At 39.4% G+C, this 27,744-nt stretch overlaps 1 protein-coding gene across 3 annotated transcripts in view; it reads left to right on the top strand.

Moving 5' to 3' along the window:
• The window catches only part of LOC121312966 (protein FAM83H-like), a 37,251-nt gene extending 10,220 nt beyond the window's left edge, over positions 1 to 27,031 (top strand). Inside the window, exons 2-6 of one of the 3 annotated variants that reach the window (XM_041244999.1) lie at positions 1,157 to 1,275; positions 8,582 to 9,075; positions 12,569 to 12,733; positions 16,666 to 16,790; positions 21,034 to 27,031. In XM_041244999.1, the coding sequence (XP_041100933.1) occupies positions 8,623 to 9,075; positions 12,569 to 12,733; positions 16,666 to 16,790; positions 21,034 to 23,836 (3,546 nt within the window). In that variant the 5' untranslated portion in view covers positions 1,157 to 1,275; positions 8,582 to 8,622 and the 3' untranslated portion in view covers positions 23,837 to 27,031. Of the gene's footprint in view, positions 1 to 1,117; positions 1,276 to 8,581; positions 9,076 to 12,568; positions 12,734 to 16,665; positions 16,791 to 21,033 lie in introns of all 3 variants that reach the window. The other 2 variants (XM_041245000.1, XM_041244998.1) reach the window with 2 other exon arrangements.
• Positions 27,032 to 27,744: the final 713 nt, after the last annotated feature.

The following is a 27,744-nucleotide window of genomic DNA, read 5'->3' as shown; positions in this document are numbered from 1 at the left end:
ACCACTCTTTCACAGCACTGAGAAGAGCTAGCACGGTTTTATTGTTTAGCCATGGAGTTTGCACAAGTTAAAAAAAAAAAAAAAAAAAAAAAAAAAGTGACAAATACAGATGCACTATGACTGAGGAAGAACTTGAGGAATACAATGAAGCCAAGGTAAAAAGTGGGCTGCAAAAAAAATATTAATCTGTCATTCACTACAGACTGGTCTGTCAGTCCTGTTGTTAGACTCGTAGTCATGGGTTGCTTTGAGCTTCCTATGAGATATTCAGATAGAAACAAGCCCAAAAGCTAATTGGATACGAATCCCATGGAAAGTTTGAAATGGGTGAGTACACCGTACACGATATCATAGGAACCTGTTAAAAACCTGTATTGCAAGATGATATTCCTAACTTATGAAGTCTATTTTCAGTTTACACATTTTTTCAGTACAGATCAATAATAATGAGAAAGCTTCTTTGAATTCGATAACTTCTCTGAGCACTGTATGTTGTCTTTTTTTTTTTTTTTTTTCTTTGCTGATCATAGCTGGGGATTGATTTTTTTTTTTTTACTTGTTTCAAGTAAAAAGGAAGATTAAATAGCATTCCCTTCTGAATGTACTTTTCAGTCCTTTCATCTCCAGTCGGCAACACAGTGGAGGGGAAAAAATGTCTAGTTTTAATTTTGTGGAGCTGGGAAGTTGAGCGGGAATCTCAAGGAGTGGAGCAGAATGGAAGAAATAGTGGAGCAGAGGGTATTGTGAGCGAATTATGTCTCCGCTTTGCTCACATTCTCTGGTTTTACTACGTTTTCTCAATAATTTTGTATTCGGAGGCCATCAGGTGAAAAGGCTAGTGAATTAGCCTGTTGCTTCACTTGCCCCTCTTTCAATCTTTAGTTAAATTTTTTAAATTGATGTTTTAAAGGGTTTCTGGCTAATTGCACAAATCCATAAGTCATACATGTCTCTAAGTAGGTTTCACCCGTGCATGTGTTTTTATTAAAAAAAAAAAAGTTTATCAAGTACCAGTACTGTACATACAGTACATGCATGCAGTTTTGAAAGCGTATCTTGTAAAAAACAAACCACATACTATATTATACAAATGTCCACTCACATTTCTTTCATCTAGTCTTGCACTTCCTAGTTGTCGTTGTCCCCATCCCTTCAGGGCCTCCTTTCCTGTCATTAACCAACCAGCCACTTCACCTAGTGACTGACGTGACCCTGAAGACACTGCTGAGGGGAAATGATATTGGAAGTGCAAGAGTGAAAAAACCTGAAAATAAGGTATGCATGCAGAGAACTTTCTTTAACGTAGTTACTACACGTGAGACCTACAAAGTGAAAAAGTGGACGACAAATAATGCGTATGCAATTTCATTATTTAACATGTTTTACATACAGTATGTTCCCCACGCTTTACTTGCTGTACCTTTCTAGCTGTGTTTGTAATTTTCTTCTGAGAATGTAAGAAGGACCAGCAGGGAATTCAGAGATTGAAAAAGACAGTTGTTTATGATTTGAATTTATTTTATGGAAACCACACTTACATGCTACTTCTCACTTGAGTGGGTCAAGTTAATAACTGCCTGTATTGAGAAAGCATATTTAAGTGATTCTGAATCAGGCTAATAATATAGATTGATGATTGACATACTGTATTCAGCCTTATTTAGGAGTCAGTTTTGCACATTTCTTGAAATGTATTTACAAAACCAAAAGCATCTCGTTTGTAGCTGCATAGCAGATCATATTGGATTTGTTACTGAATCTCAAATAACTATTTAGATGAGCAGCTCAGCCAGCTTCAAAACAGGGGAGCAAAACTGGCCCGCATTAATGTTGGTATGGTCACTGCATGTTGACTGGCCGAGATTCAATTCTGATCAGTTTTTTTCTGTCACAAATCTCCACCCATTTTGCTTTGTGTCAGTGCTCATTGGCTGAGAAAAGACTTTAGTAGAGCAATGTAAAAAAGCAGCGTGGAGTAATATTATTTTCTTTAGTGCAGAGAAACGATCTGAATATTCAAACTAACATTGCTGCACATGAATTAAGTTAAATCTGACAAGTTTTCACTTTCATGTACAGCTAAAAATAAATGAATAAATAAACCTCAGTAATGCTATTACTCTATGAAAAATGTCTTTTTCCACTTTGTTTGTGGTGAAGAAAATGCAATGACAGGGATTTAATAACAAAATAAAACAGAAAAAACACCTGAAGTGATGTCTAATTTTGTATGGTTTCTGTATAAAATACACACAAGTAAAATGCATAACTTTAACTACACTGTGACAGGCAAAGGAAGGCCTTCACAACCTATTCAGGAATATTAGGGTTACATATAATTTTATGATATAACAGCATCACAAATCATACTTTTGTTAGGGTTAACCAGGAATTGTGCAGCATGTGATTGGAACTTGGACAGTAAAAGTAGTTTTTGTATTTATTTAACTTCAGTATGTTACTAATGTACTTTAGCTTGGGTTTTGTATTCATTTATATAATTGATTACCATACTAAGTTTGAGCTGTTGCTGTAATATAACAAAAAAAAATATTATAGAAATAATTGGGGAAAAAAAAGTAGAAGTGCATATTGTAAGGTTTGAATTTGAGGTTTATCAAACTCTCAAGACAAGACAAGGCATGCATGTAGCTAGTTCTAATCCGCATGAATTTGGCACATGCCCTGGAATGCATCACAGGTCATAAAATTGGGTTGTGAGTATAGAAGGGGGGTAGATGGCTGGTTAAATGAAGTCACACACAGCTTGTAAAGTAGATAATGAGGAGGGTGGAGGAGAGGACTATGAGTAAACGTGATTTTAAATGCTTCTCTTTTTATGAGAGCTAAGATAGGAGAAAAGGCTTTTCTTTATGGTTTTGGGTGTAACTGTTCCATGGTTCTCTGCACGTAGGCTTGCAATGGGGTTGTAAAGTTGGCATTTATTTTGTATGTTGCTGTGACTGCTCAGAAAACTTCAATTGCTGAAGCCACTTTGCAGCTCAGCTTAACACCAGCTGAGACCTGAGGAAATGCCCTTAATTTTTTGTATGAAAACTATTTTGTTCTCTGCTGTTCCACAATAAAGCAGGGATGGTCAATTTCGGAAAAACAAGAAAAATCCTTGTTGTCCAAGGGACAAAATGCTAGGAAAATCTGCTTGTCCTTCTTAAAGATCTGCTTGTCCTTAAAAAATACCTCTCCCTGTCAGACAAAGCATACACAAAAAGTAGACTATAACTTGTAAGATTTTGGTTTAATTTAACAGTGAACACTATCAGTCAGTTGGTGATTAACAGGGGGGGGTCTAGCCTTTACAAAAGGTTCCCTGTGACCCGACCTCACCTCAACAAATTTATAACATGCTTTAAGGAAATGTTTCTTTCAGTGCAGTTTGGAACACATTTGCTAGTACATTTTAAGTATCGTACTAAGAGTACAACTATAATAAGCAATACTTGGGAGTTATTCAAATATAAAAATAGCTTCTGCTTTGTGGAATTCTGATTTTTCTGAATACCCTGTTGTTATTATTATTATTATTATTATTATTTTTGGGAAGGCAACATTCTTTCCCTGCACTGCTCTCACCGAAAAATAAATACATTAATTAACACAAACACATTGCCATTTCATTTCTATCATTGTAAATGTTTGTCAATCTCCATGTTTTAATAATTTCACAAATTAATGGATTGTGCACGGCCAGTAAATAACTAATATACCACTTCTGTTCAAATATAATAATAAAAAAAGGTAGTGTTTTAAATAATAAAAAAAGTCAATATGGTAAATAGCAAACTAAGTTAGCAACACCTAAAATCAAGAGAACTATTTTTACCAGGGAAAGTTTGTCTTTCCAACAAGTACATTGACCACAAAGTGTTATAAATTGTAGAACACGTTTTTCTCTAATCGTTAATACCTTAACCACTGGTGATTTTTAAAATGTTTTTCTTTACTAGATAGCTGCATTTAAATGTCAGGTTGATGTATTAAGAAAGCAGTACCACTTATTTGCTAATTTACAGAAAACGTAAATAACACCTTTCTGAATGTATTATTCAGTATTTCTTCATTCTATTCCATGTAGCCTGATACACATTAATATTGCAGTCATTTATTTTAAACTATATTGGAGGAGTTCTTGTTATGAGCATTGAACTTTTAGAAATGAAACAGAGTGGAAAATCCCTACTTGGGCCTGTCAGTGGATAGACATTGATGGGTTCTGCACTATAACAAATGTTACAATTCATGGAATGGCCCTGATATTGCTATGTACATTTTTGGCATTTGAACATAAATATAACGTTGAAAGTTCAAATAAGTAAATGAACAAATATTACTGCAATTGTTTTATTAATGCCAAGACTTTTAATCAGACTCTTGTTGCTGTAATACAGTCTCCATCTCTTAGAACGGGTGTGTTTGTGTTCACGTGATTCACCCACAGTAAGCGATGGACAGTATAAACTCCCACACAATAAGGTGACACTCAAACTGTCCCCCAATCACCAGTACAGTAATCAAAACAAACAAGCAGGTATGCGGTTAAAAACGTTTATTAAAACACTCATTACATTAAAATTAAAACCTATGAAATTAATGAAGTAAGTGCAAAAAAGTAATGCCAGTGCAGAAATGTACAGAACAGGCAGGCTGCATTGTTAGCAAATTGTTTCCAGCGAAGAACTCATGATACTCAAAGACCATCCTGCAAACTTTGTCAGTTTTCAAAAAAATCCTAAAATGATTCTGCCTTATTATTTGCAAAATCCAGACAGAATGTCTTTAGGAAACACGTGGTGTGTAGTGTAGTGTAGTGACTACATCCTTTACACCAGGGGTTCGCAACCAGGGGTCTGCGCCATCTAGGGGTCCTCCAAAAATAAATCACAGAATGTGTTCTTTTCCCTGCATTCTTATGACACTCTGAAACCTATTCGCTTAGCATGTCTTAAGCACGCGCAGAAATGAACGTGTTCTCAGGTTACGGAACACGTTCTGCATGGTGTAATGGAGCGCTTCCAGTGGAAGCATGACAGATTACAAAGCAATAAAGCAATAAAGCAATTAAGTAAAAGCAATTTCTTTTAAGGAATGTATGACTAGAAAAACAGTTTCTTCATCGTCCTATAATATAATTTCATTAACAGTCGTGGTTTAACATTGCTAATTATAGCTTTATAAAATGCAGTTAGGGTGGAAGGAAACATGGTAAACAATAATTAAAAATGCAATCACTTTAGCTTACTTTGGTAAAGCCACACCTTGAGCGCAGGACCTTGGGTCTAAGTTGTTGCTGTCTTTTTTTGCTTTCTTGTTCTCTGTGTTTACGACTGGCAATATGATCTTAATGGTATTGACGTCAAAATGTGCAGAATAGGACCCCACCATCCTCCATATAGATAATCAGAATTAGCTCTGTCTTTTGCTGAAACATTGCATTTTGTTTTCTTCAATGGTGCAGCCACCATGCTGAGCATCAGCAGAGACACGTGAGTGAAGGCACATGATGAATTAATTCAACTTGGCTGGGTATAGTGCAAAAAACCCCAGAAAACTGGAGTTGAGGGAAGAAAGAGTAAACTTCAAAACTCCGTTCCTAATGCCAAAATCTGTTCCCAATTCCTCATTCCGTGATACCGCAATCACGGAAATCAGTATCCTTACACATCAAAGCCCTCATTTAAATATTGTGGTGGTTTATTTTTTGGTTGGTAACTTTATCGGGTGTGTTTTTACTATCTGAAGAAATTGTTCTAATGACGATTTAGAGTAAATCTGGCCGTACGCCCTTTTGAAAAGTAGTCATTACACCTGGGGATATTTTGAATTCTGTTCAGAATCTGAAGCGCTTTCTGCCCTTACAAAGATATATACTGCACTTTTTAACTCCATTTTAGTCAAAGTAGGGTGTGTTTTAGTCCCCATTAGGTGTAATGGTATCGCGTTTGAACTGAAAACTCACTGTATCAGACTGGAATGCCTACCTGAAACACTGCATTCCATTTGTTACATAGCATTAATCAAGGCAGACATCGTGGAAGTGCATAGCATTCGTTCGATAGGTGTGAATGAATGCACATTAAGGTACATGTCTTTTCTTTCTCTAACAGGATGATCTTAATTCCTTGAGCATTTATTGCACACACTGACTCGTGGCCTGTTTAGAACAGCAGTGCCCAAGCCTTGTTCTTTTTGCAGTTATATTGCATGTTGTAAAAAGTTGTATCAATAAATGAGCAATAAATTTACATATGGAATTGAATTTAAGCAATTAAGCCAACACATTATTTGAACAGGAGCAATAAAATAAAATAGTTAGCAAAATGCCAAGACTTTTAATCAGACTCTTGTTGCTGTAATACAGTCTCCACCTCTTAGAACGGGTGTGTTTGTGTTCACGTGATTCACCCACAGTAAGCGATGGACGGTATAAACTCCCACACAATAAACTGACGCAATAAATTAAATATGGAATTGAATTTAAGCAATTAAGCCAACGCATTATTTGAACAGGAGCAATAAAATAGTTAGCAAAATTGTTTTAAAAACCTGAGTTAACCAATCCACTTTTCAAATAGCTGAAAGTGTAAACCAATATTCTAATGTGTCCCCTTTCAATATTCCACTGCCAGTGGTCTGCATATAGCTTTTAAACACACTTGAAGAATTAGTTGTTACTTTGCCCCTGTTGGAAACTGGGTCACATATTTGAAAACAAGACTAAAAGCTGAGCTGTTTTGCTGGTCATTTCAAAATTAGGTCCGGAGCGCTGCCTTTTTCTTGGTATTTAAACTTTGTCCTTGTGCTCAGATGTGTGCAGCTGGGAGCATAACAGGAGACCTGTTGCTAGGCAACCAATTGAGCAGGTAGGCTCGCCGGGGCTGAGCTGATCGGAAGGTCCGGATTGGCTGGAGGGCAAGCCCAGGGAGGCTTCACACAGCTCAAAAGGCACCTGAGGAGAGCATCCGCTTTGCAGGATAACTACCAAGGAACCCTTCAACTGCAAGACTGTGCCTGTGAAGGCTCTGCTCAGCCAGGACCGTTGCAACGACCCGCAGTCGCTGGGAGGCTGGGACTTTGGGAGCAACAGCAGTAGGGAATGTTGATCCCAACCAATATAGAGAGGGGTTAGTGTAGTAGCGTCCTGGAGCGGGACGTCTCTTTTAGTGAGGCTAGCGCTTGCCTTGTGTGGCAAACTTTTATTTTTAGCTTTGTTTTGTTTTCTTTATTAAATCTGACACTAGGGCTAACATTGCTGGTACCCTAGTGGCAGTACTTGTGTTGAATAAAATTTGTGCGCCTGTGCAGTGTGTCAACACCTAATGCTGTGTGTCTGCCTCATTATTATTATTTTTATTCAGTGATGACTGTCGTCCTTAAAGATTATAGGCCTGTAGCTGTTTGCAGTCTTCCTGATTGGTTCATACTCGAGTTGTGTTGCTCTAATATTAGGATTTATATTGCTTTTCTCTTTTACCCACTCTAACTGGCTTCAGTGATGCAGGTGCTCAAGAAAAAATCTAAACCACACAGGCTTGAAAGCAAAAGGACAGCCAGTTAGAGGACTTACAGCAAAAAAACAAACAAAAAAACTCAAAATGGGTGTAAACATGATAATCATATTGACTAAAATTGACATTCTAGAAATTTAAAAACCAGCAATAGTTTCATAGAAATTGATTAAATCTGCAGAAAAATATGATATCTAACAAAGTAAAGACGCTGGTTGAAATTGGGAAGAGTTGATGGGTTATTTGGAAAATAATACCAGATTTGAAATCTGACTGAAATTCACTGAACTGAACTTTAATGTAGGTGGGCATTGGTTCAAGGGCTTCGTTCTTCATTATCAGTTCTGGAGATACGAACGCCTGTTCCTGGATGCCAGTATGTTGTGAGGGCATTACACAGTGAAATGAGATATAATGCTACAGGCTAAAGCTTTGAATAAACACTAATATTAGCCAACAGCCTTTTATCTGAAGTAGACTGACTTGATGTAATTTTTGATGTGCTCTTTTATGAGTCTCTTGATACTGAGCGTGGACAGCTTGTCAAGTCTGCAATAAGATTGTTCTACTGTGTTTTATCTGCAGCAGCATACCATTTAAAAACATGTAGTAAAAGTTGGGGAACCTGTTAGTGTTGAACATGTATTGGTAATAATGTCTATCTGTGAACTGCAAGAAATTGTTTCTGTTTGTCACAATATATATTAGTGCTTCACAATAGATGAAGTGGGTTTTTCATGTTTGAATATTGTTTCAATATTTAAAGGAATATTCAAATATTCTTAATTTTTTTAATTGGATAATTTTTTTTTTAATTATACAAAAGTATAATTTATACCAAATTACATTATTACAGTAAAAAAACACAGGTACAGTAGAATATGTATTTATTTCAGACCTCATTGATGGATTGGTTTCCTTTGTGTCTGAATGACTATGAACATGGTAGTTTTTGCCACTGCATACTTGTCCCAGCACTGCAGTACACAACAGACCATGAATAGTTTCACTTTTAGCTTTGACAAAAAATAACTCTCTTTCTGTCTCCTGTTTGACAGGTTCCCTCCCCCCTCTTCCTCCTCCTCCTCCCTGTCCCACCATGGCCCGCCCCTCCCAGTGCTCATCGCAGGGGGACAACCCCTTGGACCCGAACTACCTCGAGCCTCACTATCGCGAGGAGTACCGCCTGGCCATCGACGCACTGGCGGAGGATGACCTGGCGGGCTACTACCACTTCCTGCAGAATCAGGGCATGCCGGACTTCCTGGCCGAGCCGGAGATCAAACACATCCAGCAGACACTGCAGGTGCCCCACATGGCTGTGCAGTCAGACTGCCTGTACCTGGAAGGAGGCTTCGAGGACCCGGACAGCTCCTCGGGAACCTACTGGCCCATGCACTCAGACCTGGACGCCCCCGGGCTGGATATGGGTTGGCCCAACTTGCGTAGCTTCGTCGGCCCAACCGAGGTCACCACTCTGGTCAACCCCCCCAACCCCAACACGCCCAGCATCAAGGAGCAGGCGCGCCGGCTCATCAAGTCTGCGCAGCAGGTGAGTCACAGACAGACACACGCACAGTATTCTGTGGCTATCACTATGCAGTGCTGGCATTGAATTTACAAATTCTACTATTCAAGCAAATACTTAAAAATTATTCTAGTGGAGGCCCAGTACTCATGACGTCAGTTTATAATTAGTTACCTTGTTTGCAAGTTTGAATATTGATAGTCATACATGCACACACACCCTAAATTAATAAATATATACAGGGTGTTTTAATTAAAACTTTATTGTTCCAATTGAGCTCCACAATTGGCCTGGCACATGGTAATTCAGTAGAACAAAATACGGTGAAGTTTTGGTTTTAAAAACCGTTTTGACATATTTAAGATGCTGCTGTAGTCCCTTCGTGAAAATATCAGCGTGGTAGGTGTTCTCTGCAAAATCAGTTGGGGAAACCCTTATTTAAATGCCTGGTGTTTATTTTCATCCTGACCTAATAGATAGTTTTACATACGTTATTTATAAACTGCTGTTGCTAGTAGTAGCGTATTCATACTTTTTATGGCTCTCGCAGTGACGGTACAAGGTTTCAGAAAGGGAGGGTTCTTGTGTTGACTCATTGTCAACATGCACCAACAGGCCATACAGTTCCATTAAAAGTGAGATTAATGAAATTATTACCAAAGTGAAGACTTAAATATTAAAATGTATGCAGTCTGCTTTACCCACACTGGACTGCAGTGCCTTACAGCCTGTCTGGTCTAGTCACTACCCGCACTGCCTGCATTGTATCCCAGTGCCTTAGCTCAAACTGCTTGGTAACACTGCATGCCAGCCAATCTCTCAAATCTGACAGTAAATCATTCCTTAATGCATGTCTTTCTATTTTAATCATTTTTATATCCAGCATGTCTCACATAAGGTCTCGGATGGTGCATTTTTCATTCAAAGCGTGTGACTGTATGTGTGCGGTGGCTGTGAAGTATGATGGCAGAGCTGATACTCCCTCAAGGACAATGGAAAGATGAGAGACAGAACAGGTGTTTTCTTTGAAATTGAAAAGAATAGGGCCAGTGTCATTACCATTTATCTACTATACATACACTCCCAGTTACAGTATTTAAACACACAAACACATCTCTGCCAACAGAATACTATAGAAAGAAAAAGCGATGTCACTCTTGCATGGCTTGAAGTGCATGCTAGGGTTTCATAAATACATTAAATGAAATTGAAATTATGAGGAGTCGGGAGTTTGATGTTAAATAAATGCCCCCCACCTTTATAGTAGCACGACTAACTCCTATAAGGTGTAACTATTTCATGCTGTGATGAGATGTAATCAGATCAGAGCAGATTTAAGAGGGGTCTGGTTGTTCAATCTCCTGCAACTTGGTCATTTCAATAAAATAACAAGGGGAGTTCTGAAACCCAGGACTGGCCCTCTCCACATCTCCAAATGTCAGTACAGGTACAAGGCCAGCCTGTGATAACACACTGGATAGCTTTCTGCAGGGCAAAGTTGTATGTTCTACTTTTAAACAGCCCTCTTTAGAAAAACAAATGCTAATCAAATTCCTACCTACGCTATGATTTAGGAGTGCATACTGCCCCACTGAGTTTTGCAAAACCGGATTCCTAACAGTAGCCCTTGTTTCTCAGCATTCTGAACCAAGGAATATGTCACAGTCAGACCATAGATGGTTGTCAATTGGTTTTATTTGGAGCCCTGAAAAAATGGGACCACTTATGTACTGATTATGTCTGTCCATCTGAATCACTGTATGGTGAACATAACTGCCTGAATTTGGAAGCAAACATTCCACATGGCATGTGGCACTCTTCAAAAAAGTTTTAACCTGTACAACCCATTCATATTTTGAACTTTGCAGTTATGAGGAGCCTCTACGTGTGCCTGCACTGTTGTGTTTTTTTTATTTTATTTTTATTATTGTTCACATATATGGAAACATGAATTACTAGTGATACAATACTGAAAAGGCTAGAGAAAGTATCGGTTTGTTCTGCGCTAGTTAGCTTTGAGTGAAAGTGCTTTCCTCAAGCTAATTCACGGTGATCCACAGCTCTCATACCTGGAGACAGTGGTTTGAATCTAGCTTTGATCCCTCCTGCTGTAACCTAGCGGTACCCGGTGTGCTGTAGTTTACATCTGTTCAGAGGATAGACAAGGCACTTCATTGTACAGGGCTGGAGGCCCGTCCCTTGCATGAGCAATGAATCCAGCACCAAACCTCCCTGCAGTCAGACAGGAGGAATTTAGTTCCAAATGTGACAGTATCTGAAGTTTCACTGTTAGAGTGCCTGGCTTGAAGCTGTCTACATTACAGGCCTTCAGTGTTCCTCTCACACGGGTTTAGCAGTTTGAAGATTGCATGTCACTTTACAAAACTAGAAACAAAGAGATTGATTCACAAAAGTTTAAAGTGGTGTGTTTGTGGTTTTTTTTTTTTTTTTTAAACGTTTTTAAAAAAACCTAAATTTAACTTCTGGCCTTCACTAAGACAACCAAAAATGGTTTTGTGACCCACACGCAACCACCTTCTTTTTTTTTTTTTTTTTTTAAACAAAAATGACTTAACAGAACGTTTTTTTAAAACAACCCTTCTCTGAGTAAGGCCCTAGGGCTTTAAGTCCTTGGTTATTTTAAAGATCATTTTTTATTATTATTTGATTTAATAAAATAAATATAAAATCAGGTACTGTACGCCTGCGCTCCTGGCATGTCCATTTGGAAAAAACACCCAGAGGTGGAAAAGAATGTAATTTAACCTTATTTTAAATGGTTAAAAGCAAATTACATTATTTGTTACACAGTAACGTGAGTGCAGTTGTGTGTAATATTGTTTGTTGTGCCTGACCTGTGTCAGTTTGTAAACTGGCCTATTTATCTCCAAGTTAAAGATATTTGTAACAAGCTATAGGAAAAAGTGTTTTATTCAAGGAAACTGTCTAAGTAAAAACATGTCCAAAAAGGCCCGTTCATAATTGATGTACATAACCGATGTTCAATGCTGTCATGCCTGCAGTTAGATTGAATTCCTTTCATACCCACTTCTAAGCAGTAGAATTCTGAGACTGTTGGGACAATTAAAAGAATGTAAAATAACAATAGAGTACCGGCACACTGAGAACCGATATGAAGCGTAAACACACAGGACACAAGCGCGCTTACTGTAAGTCTTGCACTAAACTTTCCGCAAAGATGTAACAAATATTTGGAATGATTTTACAGAACACAGTTATGTAAGAAATGTATACAGATTATCGTGATTTATACAGCTTTCAACCGGATCTCACCAACAAGGAATCTATAACAGCACTTCATCTCGCAACACTGCTTGTTTCACAAGGGACTGAATTTTGATGTCCTTAATGTAATGGGTTTGGTAGCGAGTGTCCTGTGAACTCAGTCAGCTAACGGAGAGCCTGTGAATGAACCCAGGGGACACCTCCCTCGAGCTTGCTGGTGTAGGATTCCCTGTCTCCCTCTCTCTGACCTGCTTGTCTGTCTGTTCTCCAGGTCATTGCCGTGGTGATGGATGTGTTCACCGATGTGGATCTGTTTGCTGATATCTTGGACGCTGCGTCTCGCCGCGTGGCGGTTTACATCCTGCTCGACGAGCTCAACGCACACCACTTCGTAGCCATGGTCACCCACTGCAAAGTCAATCTGGAGCTGGTCAATGTAAGCTACACTGTCAATCTTTTTGACCATTAAATCTCGTGATTTTTCTGTTTAGTCTCCTACAGCTATGGCCAAAAGTTTTGCATCACCTAGAATTTTTTAGGATTGAGGCATAATTAAAAAAAAAAAAACAACAACAACAAAAAAAAACACAAAAAAAACAAAAAAAAAAAAAACTATATGAACATAATTTAGATATTTTTTGTTTTAATAGCATTAAAGAAACTACAAAATGATATCGCAAAAGTTGCATACCAGAAGCCATAATAGTAGTATGGTATTTCATGTTAGAGTTCAAAATTAGTTTTTCAATTTGTTAGTTTTTTATTCAGTATATGGAAAATTACAAAGCGGTATGTAATTCAGTTAACATAACATTATTCAGCAGGTTTCATTTGACTTTAGGGGCAGAATGACTACTAATTTGACAGAGTCGAATAGTTCAGGTAAAGATATGAATGGGTCGCAAGTCTACAATTTGAAGTCCCTTTGCTGTTTGTGCACTGTATTTTAAACAGTGTATTTATTAATGTTCTAAAATGTAATTTATATGTCAATGGATTATAACCAAACTGTTGTTCTGTCCATCTGAAACTACGTGCTTCACAATGACTTCACTTTCTGGCCTAGTCTATTTCCTGTTTTGAGTGTTCTTCACCACTTGCTGTGTTTATTTCTAACTCAATCGTTGTTTATCTGCCAGGCTTACTAACTGCTTTTTCAACCACAGGGTATGCTTCTGGAAAGACATTCTAAAGTGAGGCAGTTTGAAAAATTATCACCAGGGGTGTGCATCCTGAAATTTCTGTCTCCCTTTGAAACTTTGATATAGTAAAGAGTAGGGGTGAGTTCGAGTACTCGAAACAAAAATCAATGAAGAAAAAAAAGCAATGTTTCAGTAAGACAGAGCTAAAAGAAATCTGATTTATCTACATTAGAATGGTGCGATAGTATTCTTAAAGTTTTGCTATAACTTGTGTGATCGTGTACAAGTCAATACCATTAAATATAATAATGCGAGTCGTAAGAAACTGCGCTCAAGGCGGAGCTTTCCGGAAGTAAGTAAGCTAAATTAATTGCGTATTTCATTATTGTTTAGTTTATTTCCTTCCACGCTACCTGCCTTTAATGAAGCTACAATTAGCAATTTTAAACCATGGCCGTTTCTTAATTGAATTTTATTTGACAACGAAGAAATGAGCTCAAAACTATTTTTTTAGCTATACAATCCTTAAAGGAAATTGATCACTTTACTGTGTAAAGGATGTAGTCACTAAACTACACACCGTTGGTTTCATAAAGACATTCTATCTGGAGATAAGCCTCTTTAAATCTTGCAAATAACACTGCAGAGTTAGGAAAGAAACCATTGAGAGGATTAATTATAGTTTTACATTAAAGGGGGCGCTATTTAAATTACAATCGGGTAATACATAGCAGTGAACCTGTTTTATAGCAACGAGTCAGTCAACACGCCTTTATCAGGGTTTCATATTTTATCCTGGTTATTATTATAATGCCAGTAAAACGCTAAACTTAAGTTGTGGAGTACTGGACATAGGATTACTGTCACGTGACATTGCTGGACTGTTACTAAACTTTCATATGTTTTATTGTTAATATAAATGCCAGCAATAAGCTAAACTGGTCTTTTCAAAACACCTTTATTTGCAGTGTTAGTGGAAGATGTAAATATAATTCTCCCAACTGTGCTCGACATTTTAGTTTTCTGAACTGTTGTAATATAATTGTTAGGTTTTTCTGCTTATTTTAATGCCAGCAATGAGCCAAGTAATGTCTATAAACATAATGACAGATTTGAAGTGCCTTCAGGTCCTTCACTTACTATTACAGCAACAAGTATGATATGAAAAAAAAAAGAATTGTGGAAATATTTATTAAATGGGATCAAATGGAATTGGCCATTTTTGAAAAACGGAATTTGGTATTCCCAAGAATGGTACAATTAGTCGCCCTAAAGATGGTTAGAATTGAAGGCAGTGCAGGCAGAGTATTGTCTGGTGTTGGGTTAGAGTACTCAAGCAATATATTTCTCAAAAGTCCCACCCTTAGCAAAGATATTCTTCCATTTACTATCTCGCTGTTGACACAGTTGCAAACCCCTTGTGGCCATTTCTAACAATTAGGAATCTGAAGAGAATCCCTGTCGTTGAAAGAGGACATTTAGTTAGTAAGCCTGGTCTAAGCATGACCTAAGTGGGAAAAATCATGATCAAAGCAGAAATGGTAAAAGAGAATTCTGCTGAACGCCACATTTGATATGACACTGGTAATAAGGTTAACAATGCTTAAAATGTAGATGGTGTAGTTGAATCCCTTTAGTTCTAGGTTGACAGTTTTTAATAGACACTGGTATTGGCTGAGTAGAGGAGCTGGCTTTGTGGTTTGTCCGGTCACATTCCGGTGGTTTTTTGGAAGGAGCGGCCTCTCTGGGCTGTATCTTCCTGATCCTCCTCCGATAATGACATGTACAGGCTGCCTGAGCAGCTGTTCAACCAGAAATCTGCAAGCTAATATCACTCGTGCTTCAATATTGTGGATCAGGGGACCTGGCTATCTTGTTTCATCCAGTCCATTCCATTGCAGGACTTTGTTCCAACCATTTCCTAGCCCTGCTGCGGAAGATCAGTTGGTTGGAAATGTCCTGCAATAGATTAGAAGAGCCAAGGTTGACAGCCTCTGTTGTAGAGGAAACCTGAAGTGGAACAAAATTCACAGCAGGTGATGGTCAAGACAAAGGAGTTGGATTCACGTTCGAGAAAAGCACTTGTAGCAAAGGAAATAGATACAGAACAGTATCAAAGAAATGTGGAATACCATAATCCACAATCGGAGCAAGAATCAAGAAGTACCACAGAATAAATTATACTAAAATGCTTGAAAGAAGACGTGGACGTCCAAAGAAAATAACGAGTACAGCAGGTAGGAGACTCAACCAAGCAGCAAAAAAAAAACAAGATTAAAAGCCAAGGACTTAAAGAAAGATTTAGAAGGTTGCATACATGTAGAGACCTCGTTGCAAAATAAAAAATAAAAAAGATCATAAAACAAACCGAAATCTGAAGCATTCTTCAGCAAAAATCCTCTTGTCCAGTGAGTCTTCAATATGGAGATTTTTCGTTCATGATACAGGAATGTTTTAGCAGTTCAGGGACTGGAGACATTGATGCGATTTGAAGTTTGAATGAATGCAGCCATGTATAAAAACATTCTACAAAGTACAATGATACCATCTGCTCGTAGGCTGATTGGAAGACTGTATTTCTTCCAGCACGACAAGGACCCAAAGCTTATGACTAAGTCAAGTCTGGAATTCTTGAAGAAAATGAAGATACATTTTTTTGAACGGCCTTCGTAATGACTAGAAATGCTTTGCACTGTGTAGCCAATCTGTCTGAGTGAAGGGAATATGCAAGATTTTACCAACAAGATGTAACATACCAGTTAAGAATTATCATAAATGTTTGGAAGCTATAATACAATCAGCTACTGAAGCAGGGGTGCCAGTACTTCTGTCATGAACATTGAAATTGTTAGTGTTGTGTTGTTTTTTATTTTAATTTTAAGGAATATTTGTTAAACTGCTAGAAATTGTGTATTTTGGCCTTTTGCCATGTTAAATTGTGGATAATGTTCGCTAAATGCTTGTATTTAACCCATTTTCTTGAATTAACTTTATATTGAGTGTAGGGTGCAACCTGTATAAATAGAGCAGAACATATCTTGCTCATATCTCAATATATTGAGGAATAAACTACCTAGTAACCCCAAACACTTAACAGTGATGCAACAATGCTGCTGTTGTTTCTTCATGTTGCATGGTGTTTGCTGAAGTGGACTGTGTCTTGCTGCTGCATAAGATCAGCCCTGTGCCTGTATTTCATTAGACTTGATGTCTGTCTTTGTTTCAGTTCATGCGGGTGCGGACGGTGGCAGGCATCACCTATTTCTGCCGCACTGGGAAGTCATTCAAGGGCCAGGTGATGGAGCGATTCCTGCTGGTGGACTGCAGGGCTGTGCTCAGCGGAAACTACAGGTAGGGGGTGAACTTCTGTTAGTTCTGTGTTTTTTTTTTTTTTTTTTTTTTTTTTTTTTTGTAAATAGATTTTCCATTTACCAGCTCACAGTTGCTACATTTTTACACCTCTAACCTTCATTTCAAAACCAGGAGTCTTTTCAGAAGCAGTTCCCCATGCTTGAAGGACTTTGGTAATCCTGGTAAATTTATGATCTATGCAGAAACAGCAAAAGAGCATTTTACTATACACACATGATTGGATATTAAACAGGAAAGGAATAGAATCCCTTTTAAAATAATGTGATTTGGTCATACGAGCAAGGAGTTGTACTTCACTCTTTTAGCCAGGCTTCAACATTACTGTGATCTTAGTGCAGTAGGACAAATAAATAAAAAAGGGTAAACAAAATATATACAACATAGTTGAATAGTTACCTGGCTTGGTCTTAATCAAGGCTATTTATTAACAGAAACGCTATATTGACTTAAGTGGGTACAACACAATAATAATAATACAGGGATGGAAATAAGACTCCTATTGCATGTCAGTCAAACTCATTCCAGGTTTTTCTACGAGCGTGATTAGCCACAGTATATAGGTAACAAGTTTAGGTTTGTCTTTATTAAACTCGTAGTAAAACCAGGATCAAACTACTATGCAATGTGAGTTTTATTTGCATCCCTGATAAGTTTCAATTACAATGCAAGAAAACCACACCTAACTCTTAACACTGCTGTATGAAGTTAGTGGAAATGATCACATGCACCTCTCTGCATCACTGCTTGATCTCAGTAACAAAAAACAGCTCAGTTAATTTTCGCACTTCTTTGGATCTAAAGCCAGATGCTTCCTTCACGGAGGGGCAAAGAGGTTTCTTTGTGAGGATTCGTTGTGGTGCTGCTGCACTGGACCTGGTATGTTACACACAGCGTTTTTAAAATAAGAACTTTTCACCCAAAAGAAACGTCTGGCTTAGGACCCGAGGAAGGACAAGAACCACCTGAGCTGGTTTTTGTTGCAGAACTTAGTTCAATCAGTGATCCCGCGTGGTGCATGTAACCATTATCACCAACCTTATATTGCAACGTTAAGGATTAGGTGTAGTTAACTTGCATTGTAACTGAAACCATTGTTATCGTGTTGTATTCACTTCACTGAATACATCAATGCACTTCTGTAAGGATATTATGCATTATCATATGCAACAGTGTGTTTGTTTTCCCTTGTGTTAATAAATAGCTTGATTAGGAAATCCTGTTTGATCTGTGAACTGAGAGAGTATTCTTATGGTGAAAGATACAGGCCTTACCAAGGCAGGTAAACTATACAAGTCTAGCTCCTGTATTTTTTGATTCCCTTTTCAATGAATTTGCCCTACAGTGCCATGGTTCTCGCTCTTGTGCTCTCGTCTTCTGGACAGACTTTTTCACTATTTCTGCAGTTTATACATTTGTTAACACTATTGTGGTGTGCTACATATTGAGCAAGACTTTTAAATAGCATTTTAAACTCCAGTGTTGCACTTTCAACATCTCAATCTGAAACCAGACTCTGTGTGTGTATGTCTGGTAACTCAGTAATTTTTCTGTTTAGAAATATATATGTTCATCATACACACCTTGAAAATCCTGGTACATAATTTAAAAAATAAATACATTCCTGATTTGAGAGTAGCTGTTATTTACTTCATGCTATTATTACTCTGCTTTTGCCAAGATAAGAGTGGTGGGGACCAACCAAGACGTAGCTTTGATGTAATATATGAGCCTTTAGTGCTTTTCCTCCAGGGAATGTCGACTTCCTTTTGGCCTGACGTTAATGGCTTAATTGCAATGCTGGCTCCAGGGATCAGCCAAAGCACAGCCTCCCTAGCGCCTCACTATGGCAACTGTCAGGAATGGGCTGGGCGGGGCACTTCACAGGGTCGTCAGGTGGGCACCTCCCATCTTCGGTGTTTCATCGACTAGCCTGCGGCACCTCAGGAAGCCTCGACAGTGATGCTGGAGTCCCAGCACCACTCTCTTCCATACCTTACCCAGCTCAGCCCAGTTTAATTACCTTAGCCATCCATTCCTTTTCATTAATGTTAACTGTCACTTCTCTTTTGAGGCCCCCAATTGGCCTCTTTCCTCCTCAACCAGAGCTAGTTGCTACTTCTCTCTGCCTCCTTGGATGGAGCCTTTTACTATACATCACAATTCCTGTCCACTGAATCATATACTCTGAGAAGCTGGGCATGAAGTGCACAAAAAATCCATGACAACCCACCTCTACTGGATAAACCCAGATTCTCCACCCCTGTTTTTCCACCTCAGTAGCTATACCAGGGTTTCTTACTGTTGTATGCCTCATCCACGGAATCCTCCCATAGCACTGTTAGTTCCAACAGAAGAACAAGGCGTGCTGAGACCACCGGACAATGTCAGGTCGAAAGGTAGTTGATCAACATGCTCTTGTATTCTCCAATCTCTAGCAGCCTCTAAATGTCCCAGGCAGATCTTGGTTCTAATAATCTTTCCTGTTTGTTGCTCTCCTGTCGTTCTTTGTGTGCCAGCTATTGCTGATACTGGTAGCAAGCTTTTGATCTTATTACACCATTCATCCACTGCTAATACCAAGCATTGCAGCACCTGGTCATGACACCAAGTAAAGCGACCCTGATTCAGAGCCACCTTGCATCCTGTAAGAGTGTGCTTCAGGGTAGCCGATGATGAACACAAACAACATGCAGAGTTCTTTCCTACCCAGATTCTGTGGTGATGGAAGAGAATCATATGTGGACCCTTGGTCCTTCTCCTTTTTTGCAGACCTGAATCTGTTGCCAGATCATGCTGACATGCTCCAAGCATCCTAGAAAGCCTGGAATACCAGCTTATAGTTCTCCAGTAGATAAGTTAACAACCTTTGTGCCACTATGCTGTAGAATATCTTACCCTCCATGTTCAACAGGGAAATTGGATGGAATTGGCCAATGCTGGTAGATTTATATTTCTTTGGGGATAAAGACCCCTCCTGATCTGTGCCGTGCCCTTGGGACTACCTTTTTTACCGAAGCTATCTTCATCAACCCCCACAAGATTTTTAAAACCACAGGTGTACTCTTGTAAACTCGTTATGGTACACTATTGGGCCCAGGCCATGTTGAAGCTCTTGTTTTCTTCATGGCTTCTTCCACGTCCTTCCACTTAGAAGCAGAGTCCTCCATTGGGTATTCTGGTGAATTTTTAATGTGGAATATCAGAGGGAATCGACATAGGCCCTCCTCTTCATGGATCAGCTTATTTCTCTTCAAGATAATGCTCCAACTGTGGCTTAGTAGTTGTAAGTATGCCTTTCTTTTTGCTGGTACATAAGTTTCACAATCTTGAATTGATCTTTTATGAAAGCTGGTTCTTTTACATTCCTCCTTTTTACAGCGCTTTTGGAAGCGCACCGCTCTGCAACTTCAAAACTTATGTTTTAGGTCATTTTTCAGAAGACTAAGGGCCTCCTGACTTTCTTCAGCCCTCCTCTACTGCTTTCTCAGTTGCCTCCTTTCTCTAACCAGATGTTCAATCATCAGCTGCCATCTAGACTTTCCTGGAATCATAGTTATTTGTTGCTTTCTATCTTCTACTCCAAACTTCTTATTACCATGTACATAGATGGTATCCCCAAACTTATCCAGCTTCCTTTCTACTGTTCCACTTAACTTCATCAAAAAGCAGAGGTCCATGTCAACAGTGTGCCAAGCCATTTTCTCAGGATGTTAGCCTCTTAGCCCTTGGTTTGCGGCCTTTAAAGTTCCTTTCTCCTAGGCTGGCTCAAATGACTAGGCTCACCAGGATCAATGGTTTCATCACCCAAGCTGTACTGCTATTGGAACTACACCTAGTCTATAATAGGTGCTGATATCCCGTGGCATGTACCTTGTTGCTAGATTCACTTGTCTTATTTAACCGGCTTCATAAGAAGTACTGATCAATGAAAGGCCACTGCCCCTTCTCTCTAAAGCATCTTTCTCCCTTGATGATTCTTGAGACCCTTGACTGCTGTCACCTTGGTCCAGCCACAGGTACAAACCTGGAGTTCCACATCTTGTCCCAGAGCTTTAACTGCAGATCAATTAATAAATGGATTTGTGGTTTAAAAGCAGATGGACAGAGAGGTAGTTTCCACTTTGTCACTCAATTACTTGTCTGTGCTTAACGGATTCTAAAACATATTTTGCTCTTGATTTCTTACTTATTCAAAATGCTCAATTCTTCTCTCTCTCTGCAGCTTCATGTGGTCGTTTGAGAAGATCCACCGCTGCATCGCACACGTGTTCCTGGGGGAGCTGGTGGCCACGTTCGACGAGGAGTTCCGCATCCTGTTTGCCCAGTCCCAACCTTTGGTTCTGAACAACGCAATGGTGCCGATGCCTGGGGAGAGGGCCTACGGCTCTACCCAGCACAGAAGCCATATGATTGCTCCACCTATCATGAAGTCTATGCATTACCTCCACACGGAGGGATCCCTGGCCTCCCAACACTCCTCTTACTCCTTTGACAGGATGGACCTTGATCGGGACCTGCCACTGCACTTAAGACGGGAAGACCCATTCCACAACACCATGGAAGGGTCCGCCATGCAGATATTCAACAGGAAGTTCAAGATGGAGCACTCCTTAATGGAGCCCGGCAGATCAATGATGACCAAGAAGATGGAACTGGAGGCGTACAAGAGGCACAGCTTTGCAGAGGGGACACGCGAGAGCTACTCCTCCTCCAAGCAGTTCATGAAGCAGAGGGTAATGAACAATGTTGAAGAGATGGAGACCCAAAGCAGCCTCTTCCACAAACAACAGGTCTACCAGATCGACAGGCCTTTAGATCACAACAGGCAAGAGGAGCCAGGCTCGGGACACGGCATCTTTGAGAAAATCAGGAGCAGCCGCATGGGGTACCAGCAAATGGAAGACTTCCCCGATGACTCCAGGTTCAGGGTGGAATCGCAGAATGTGGTTGGCTACCAAGCCCTGCTGGATTACGTTCCTTCCAGTGCTTCCAGGGAGGTTAAGCATGGCTCTGGGAATCGACTCGTTTCAGGGGAAGGGTGGCAAGGGAAGGCCACTCAGAGGAGCCAAAACATAGGACACACTTACGCCTGCCAGATGTCCCCAACACAAAAGCAGCCCTCTGATCAGAACCAGCTGTTCCATGAGTCCAGCTTGGACAGGCAACCACAAGATTCCTCTGTTAAGAAGGGGCTGAGAAAGTGGAGGATCTCCTCTTACCTCAGTGCATACCAAGACTCCAAAGAAGAGGGTGCACAGCAGCCTATAACAGAGCTGGAAGCCTTCGATGACAGCTCCCAACCTTCGGAAGAGCTGTTTACTGGTCCAGAGCCATCTGTCCCCAGATTTCCCACAAGAGAGGCTCCAAAGATGCCCTCTTTTAAGCCTAGCGAGCCCCCACGTTTCACAAGGATGATTGCTCCACAGATTGTGAAAGATTCTCCAGCTTCAGGGTCAACATCAGAAATTGCTGATGAAACAGACAGCAAGGAACTAGGGGAGGTCGCCCTTTCAAAGCATGAATCCATAAGGCATAGATTGAACCCTATGCTTCAGAGGAGCTCCAGGTTAAGATCTTCACTGATCTTCAGTTCATCCAAGCAAGAGCAGCACAGTTCATCATTGCTTACCCAGAGAGAGCAGTCAATAGGCGAGTCAAAGGAGGAAAACGACCCCTTTAAACCATCAATGATTATTTCTGAGATTCTTGACAAGAGGAGATCCATCACCCGGGCGCCTTTTGATTTCCATTTGACTGACAAGAGTAAGGCTAGCATTAAGGCTTCTCCTCTAGTTGAACTGCAAAAGGTTCCTCCACCAGAGGAACCACAAAAGGTTTCTCCACCGGAAGAACCGAGTGAAGTTCCTAGTGCAGCACCAACAAAGAGCATGGACATGGTCAACATGAATGATCCCAATGTCAGACTTTCTGTTTTCAAAGAGTTAGCTGCCAAACGTAAAGCAGCTAAAACAACTGTTGACTCAAATAGCAAAGTGCCGGAGCCTGCCAACAAAAAGCCTGCAGTTATAAACAATGTACCTAAGCCAGCTAAAACACCAGAGCCACAGCCTTCCACACACAAGGAGGTCAAGCAGCCTTCCACACAAAACAAGGTCAAACCTGCTGCTGAAGTCTTTAATACAGAGCACCAAGCCCTGCCTGCAAAGTTAACTGAGCCTCCTCTTCATAAGGTGTCCTCGCAGAACATAGTCATTACTGATGCTACTGACTCCGAGAAGAGGGAGCTGAAAAGGTCCTGCAGCCAGAGTAGTTCATCCTTGGCTCGGGGGGAGTCGGTGGAGAAACTGAACAAGGTCCACGGCTCCAACACCTCACTAAATCTCCTGGACGAGAAGGGAAAGCAGGATCCGAAGGCCATAGAATTCCTTAAGAAGGGATCCCAAAAGCTCAAAGAGTTCCTCGGACAGAAGGGAGATAAGAAGATTGGTGAGGAAGTTGCGGAAGTGTCCGAGGAACAGAGTTCCACAGACACTAAGGTGGAGAGTCCAGAAGCAGTGGAGAACAAAGAGGACAAGACCCGCAAGTCCTCTCAGTCAGCCCCACCCAAGAGCAACCAGAACAGGTTCATATCCTCCACCTCCAACGTGCTCTACAGTAGCAACCTCCGAGATGACACCAAGGTCATCCTGGAGCAGATCTCCGCCAACAGCCAGAACAGGATAGAAATGGCCAAGCAGGCTTCCAACAACAAAATAGAGTCCAGCGATGGTTCTACCTTAGAGAACAATGCTCAGTCTGTCAGCAGGCCTGAAATCTCTCTGACCAAGAGCCGGTTTCAGAAGCCACAGACCAACCCGGAGGAGCGGGACAAGCTCATCAAGAAGATGGACAGCATGCGCAGAGAGAAGAGGGTCTACAGCCGGTTTGAGGTCTTCTACAAGAACAAAGAGGAAGCGCCCAAATCGGAGATGGACCATGACCCTGAGGAGGACGGGAAAACGGACAGCAGCAAGGAATCGATGATAGATAAACTCAAGCTGGGACTTTTCAAAAACAAAAAATAATGCTGCAGTTCTGAGTACACAATACTGACAAACACCAATTCGAGCTACGGAAATGTTGACCATAATAATAGCAATAACACAGCAATAGTGATTTACAAAGAAACTTGCAGAAAGCTCCAGAGTGGCCCTATAGCTTGGAGATCTCTGGTTCGAATCCAAGCTATGCCTCTGTTGACCATGGATGGGAGTTTCCAGGGGGCGGTGCACAATTGGCCAAGCGCTGCCCAGGTGGAGTGGGGGCTAGGTCGGCTGGAGAGTCCTTGGCTCACCGCACACCAGCGACCCCTGTGGCAGGCTGGTTGCCTGCAGGCTGGCCTGTACGCAATTCAGAACAGCATGGTGGCGGGCTTGAATAGCGGAAAAAAGCGGACGGCTGACGTGTGCTCGTCCTCGTCTCTCAGAGTTAGTTCGATGGTTACAGCTGTGAGCCAGGGTGAATAATAATTGGACATTCCAAAAAATTGTGAGAAAAAAATTGGAAAATGAATAAAAATAATTGTTAAAAGAAAAAAAAAGAAACTTACAGAATGATCTGTGTCTTTTTTTAAATGCCTGAATGTGCTTATACTGCTCACAGCTGAAGGAAGCTACAGAACCAAATGACCAACTACTTTTTAATTTACTATTTCAACTGAATAATACCTGAAAAACAAACTGACCTAATACCTGTGGACAGGTATGATTCATGCTGGTTTTAGCCTAGATGCTACAGTACTCCATATGCAGAGATCGATAATTCCAGTAATGCTGTAGTGCTGCTTGGAGAGGTTAAGGATCATGGATTTCCCGTTTGATTTGGGAATTGCGTCAATATGTCTTTAGCCATTTGTACAGTACAGAACTGAATGTGAGGTGATTACACTGAACACTAATTTCTTGCACTAAACTAGGGCTTGAATCATACCCCTTGGCAGGGTCCAAAAAACAAGGAACACAGGACCAGAATTTGAATGCTTTTACTCCACTGTTCCAGAGGTTGCATAATTTTTCAATCAATTTAATTCTTTCCAAAAGCTTACTAAACCTAGTGCAACATGTTTTTATATCTATTATTATTATTATTATTATTATTATTATTATTACATTTCTAATGATTTCATGGCTCTGAACTGTTACCAGATAGGATTACTGCATCTATGTATCATTTTCATAGAAATAGTGGATGTAGATTTTCCGAGGTACTAAAAGTAAGTTAGGTCAAGAAGAGCACATCAGTCTGTTACAGGTGCCATAAAAACGGTGTATTACATTCATTTTAAAACAAAAAAAGCCATTAAATCTTTGTCAAAGTACTGAGGGGGAATTCCACGATTGGTTCAGTTTAGTTTGATTCCTTGTCTGTTGGTTGAGTTTGATGTAAAACATTTAGACTATTTTTCACAGTGGGCAAATTGCACACATCATGCATTTACTCTGGAGTGGGCAACTTGTCATGGAAGTCTAAGACCAGCAATCTTATTGTAACCCATGCTAGACGTAAAAATTGTTTGCAGAATAATTATTAAATAGATTTAAAATGACAAGATGAACCAGAAGATTCTGTATCCAAGTTGAATGATGTTTACAGCAGGGAGTACTGCACGCTAATGTGCTTGTTAGTTGTTTACTACTGTATGTTTTTCCTTGAATGAGGAATGATACAGAAGTGTATCTTGTACTGTGCTCTGTATGTCTGCTACACGTCTTGCAAGAAGTGCCTACATTGTAATGCTAATGAGAAGTGCCAATTATGTTTGTAGTATTTTATTCTTGTATTGTATGCAGCATATACAGTAGTATTTTGGATAAGCAGTTTTGTAGTTATATGTTAATCCAGTGGTTTTCCAACTTTTTAGGCCCTGTACCCCCTTCCAAATAATCTAGTCTACCACATAGCCCCATCTGATTTAGAGTAATAATTAGAGGTGTACCTAATTCGGGATTTCACGGAAATCGGGAAACTGGGGTCACTGCGAAATTCACCTCGAAAAAGAAAAAAAAAAAGACCCAATTTAAATGGACTACTGTACAACGCAAGCAACGCAAACTACATATCTTCATTCTGTAGAGAGGTGCTTTTATTTTTTTTGCCATCCTGTATGCATTGCACTTTGTGTGGAGGGAAAAAAGCAAACAAAAACCATCCTTAGACAAATAAAAAAAAAAACCAAAAAAAAAAAAACCTTTGTTTACTGACAACAATATTTTAATCAGCCTATCTATCAGTGTATCTGTACTGGCCTGTACACTAGGAGGTGGGAAAAAGTCTGTTGCATTGCTATTTTGATTTAGGTTGCAAAAATCTAGTTTTCAGCATTAGAGGTAAAACGCCAAAAACGGACGATAATGCTGAGGGTCGTGTCAAAACATTTCCCAAAGAAACTTTTTACATGCAGATGGAGGTAAATTGTTTTGCACATCTTGCAATGTGACTTTGAAGATGATACGATCAATTGCTATTTCGCTTCAGAATCGCACATCAAACGAACAGCTACTACAAAGTCTGCTAAACAGAATGTAAAAATAACATCAGCTTTCAGAAAAGAAGCTTGAATCTCAGAGCAGACCAGAAGTATTCCTATTGGTTGTAGGCAAGTTAAATCAGTACTGCAGGTATGATCTAGCACAGCCACCTTGCTTCACTTTTTTAATGCAGTTAGAATTTTCAAGCTGAATTAGCACGTTTTCTTTATTTTGACTGAATGTATGGGCCAATCTTCACACCACAGCACAATGTTTTAGTAAGGAAGCAAATGTCACTATTTATAGGTTTTTATAGTGCTCTGAAATATTATCAACTTAGGTTTATTTAATGTTTAAATGGGTCCTAACCTACCTGGGAAAAATGTGTAAATTCTCAGCTATTTAAGTAGACCCGTAGTCCATAATATACCTATGAAAACAGGACAAAAATAATGGTCTTTTCTAATTTCTAGATTAAGTACTGTAAATGGAAAACTGCTAACAAAATAATATTGTGTTTTATTTGGTGCAAATGCACCAACTGAAAAAGCTACGTAAAGTTATTCCACTAAGTCTCCAAGAAGTATGCTGAAAGGAGTCCAAATTAGAGTCCAAAAACAGGGTATGCTTCTGAAAAACAAAACTAAACTACACTGAACTAGTTATACTACTAACACTAAACATTTAAACTCCAGAAAGTAAACCTATCCAGTAAATACTACACATTTTTAAAAGAAGCAACATCATACAATCTTTTGAGGGTTTTTTTTAGCCCACAGACTGCAGTCACTGCAGTTTTGTTTTAAAGGAGATTCAACATTGTTGATTTGATTTCTGAGTCAAAAGTACCACAACATGATTTAAAAAAAATAATATTAACAATAATAATTTGTCAGCCATTACAGGATTTTTCCTACGCATACCCCAGTTTGAAAACCACTGTGTTAGTACATATTAAAGAACAGTGAGACAGTGTTCTGAAGAACTGTACGAGCGATCAAAGTACATCAAATCTACCCTTAAAATGAGCCCCAGGATTTATTTACATACAGTAAGTAACCCAATCTAGCCAAACGGTGATTCACTAGGAAATCTAATCAATTGAATCCCCTATAAAGGTATTTTTGTTATTTTTATCAGTTAAATTTGATATTCCTGAAATGCTTGCAAAATGTAATTGTCTCTTTAACAGACGAAATTGAAAAAAAAAAAAATTAATCTTTTCATTTACGTTGAGTTTTTATTCAAAATAACCGGATAATGCCTTATTGGCCATTCATATATATATCTATATATATATATATATATAATATATATATAATATATATATATATATATATATATATATATATAAGGTCCAGGAGGTGTTATGCTCAATAGTGGATCAGTATTTTTTTAAATATCAGATTCATTGCAATATAAAACTTCAGGATGGATTGAATTGAAGTAAGAGTCGGCACTCGCAA

The sequence above is a fragment of the Polyodon spathula genome, chromosome 3 (genome assembly GCF_017654505.1).
Source record: "Polyodon spathula isolate WHYD16114869_AA chromosome 3, ASM1765450v1, whole genome shotgun sequence".
Taxonomy (NCBI): Eukaryota; Metazoa; Chordata; class Actinopteri; order Acipenseriformes; family Polyodontidae; genus Polyodon; species Polyodon spathula.
This window is presented reverse-complemented; position numbering and strand designations above follow the sequence as displayed.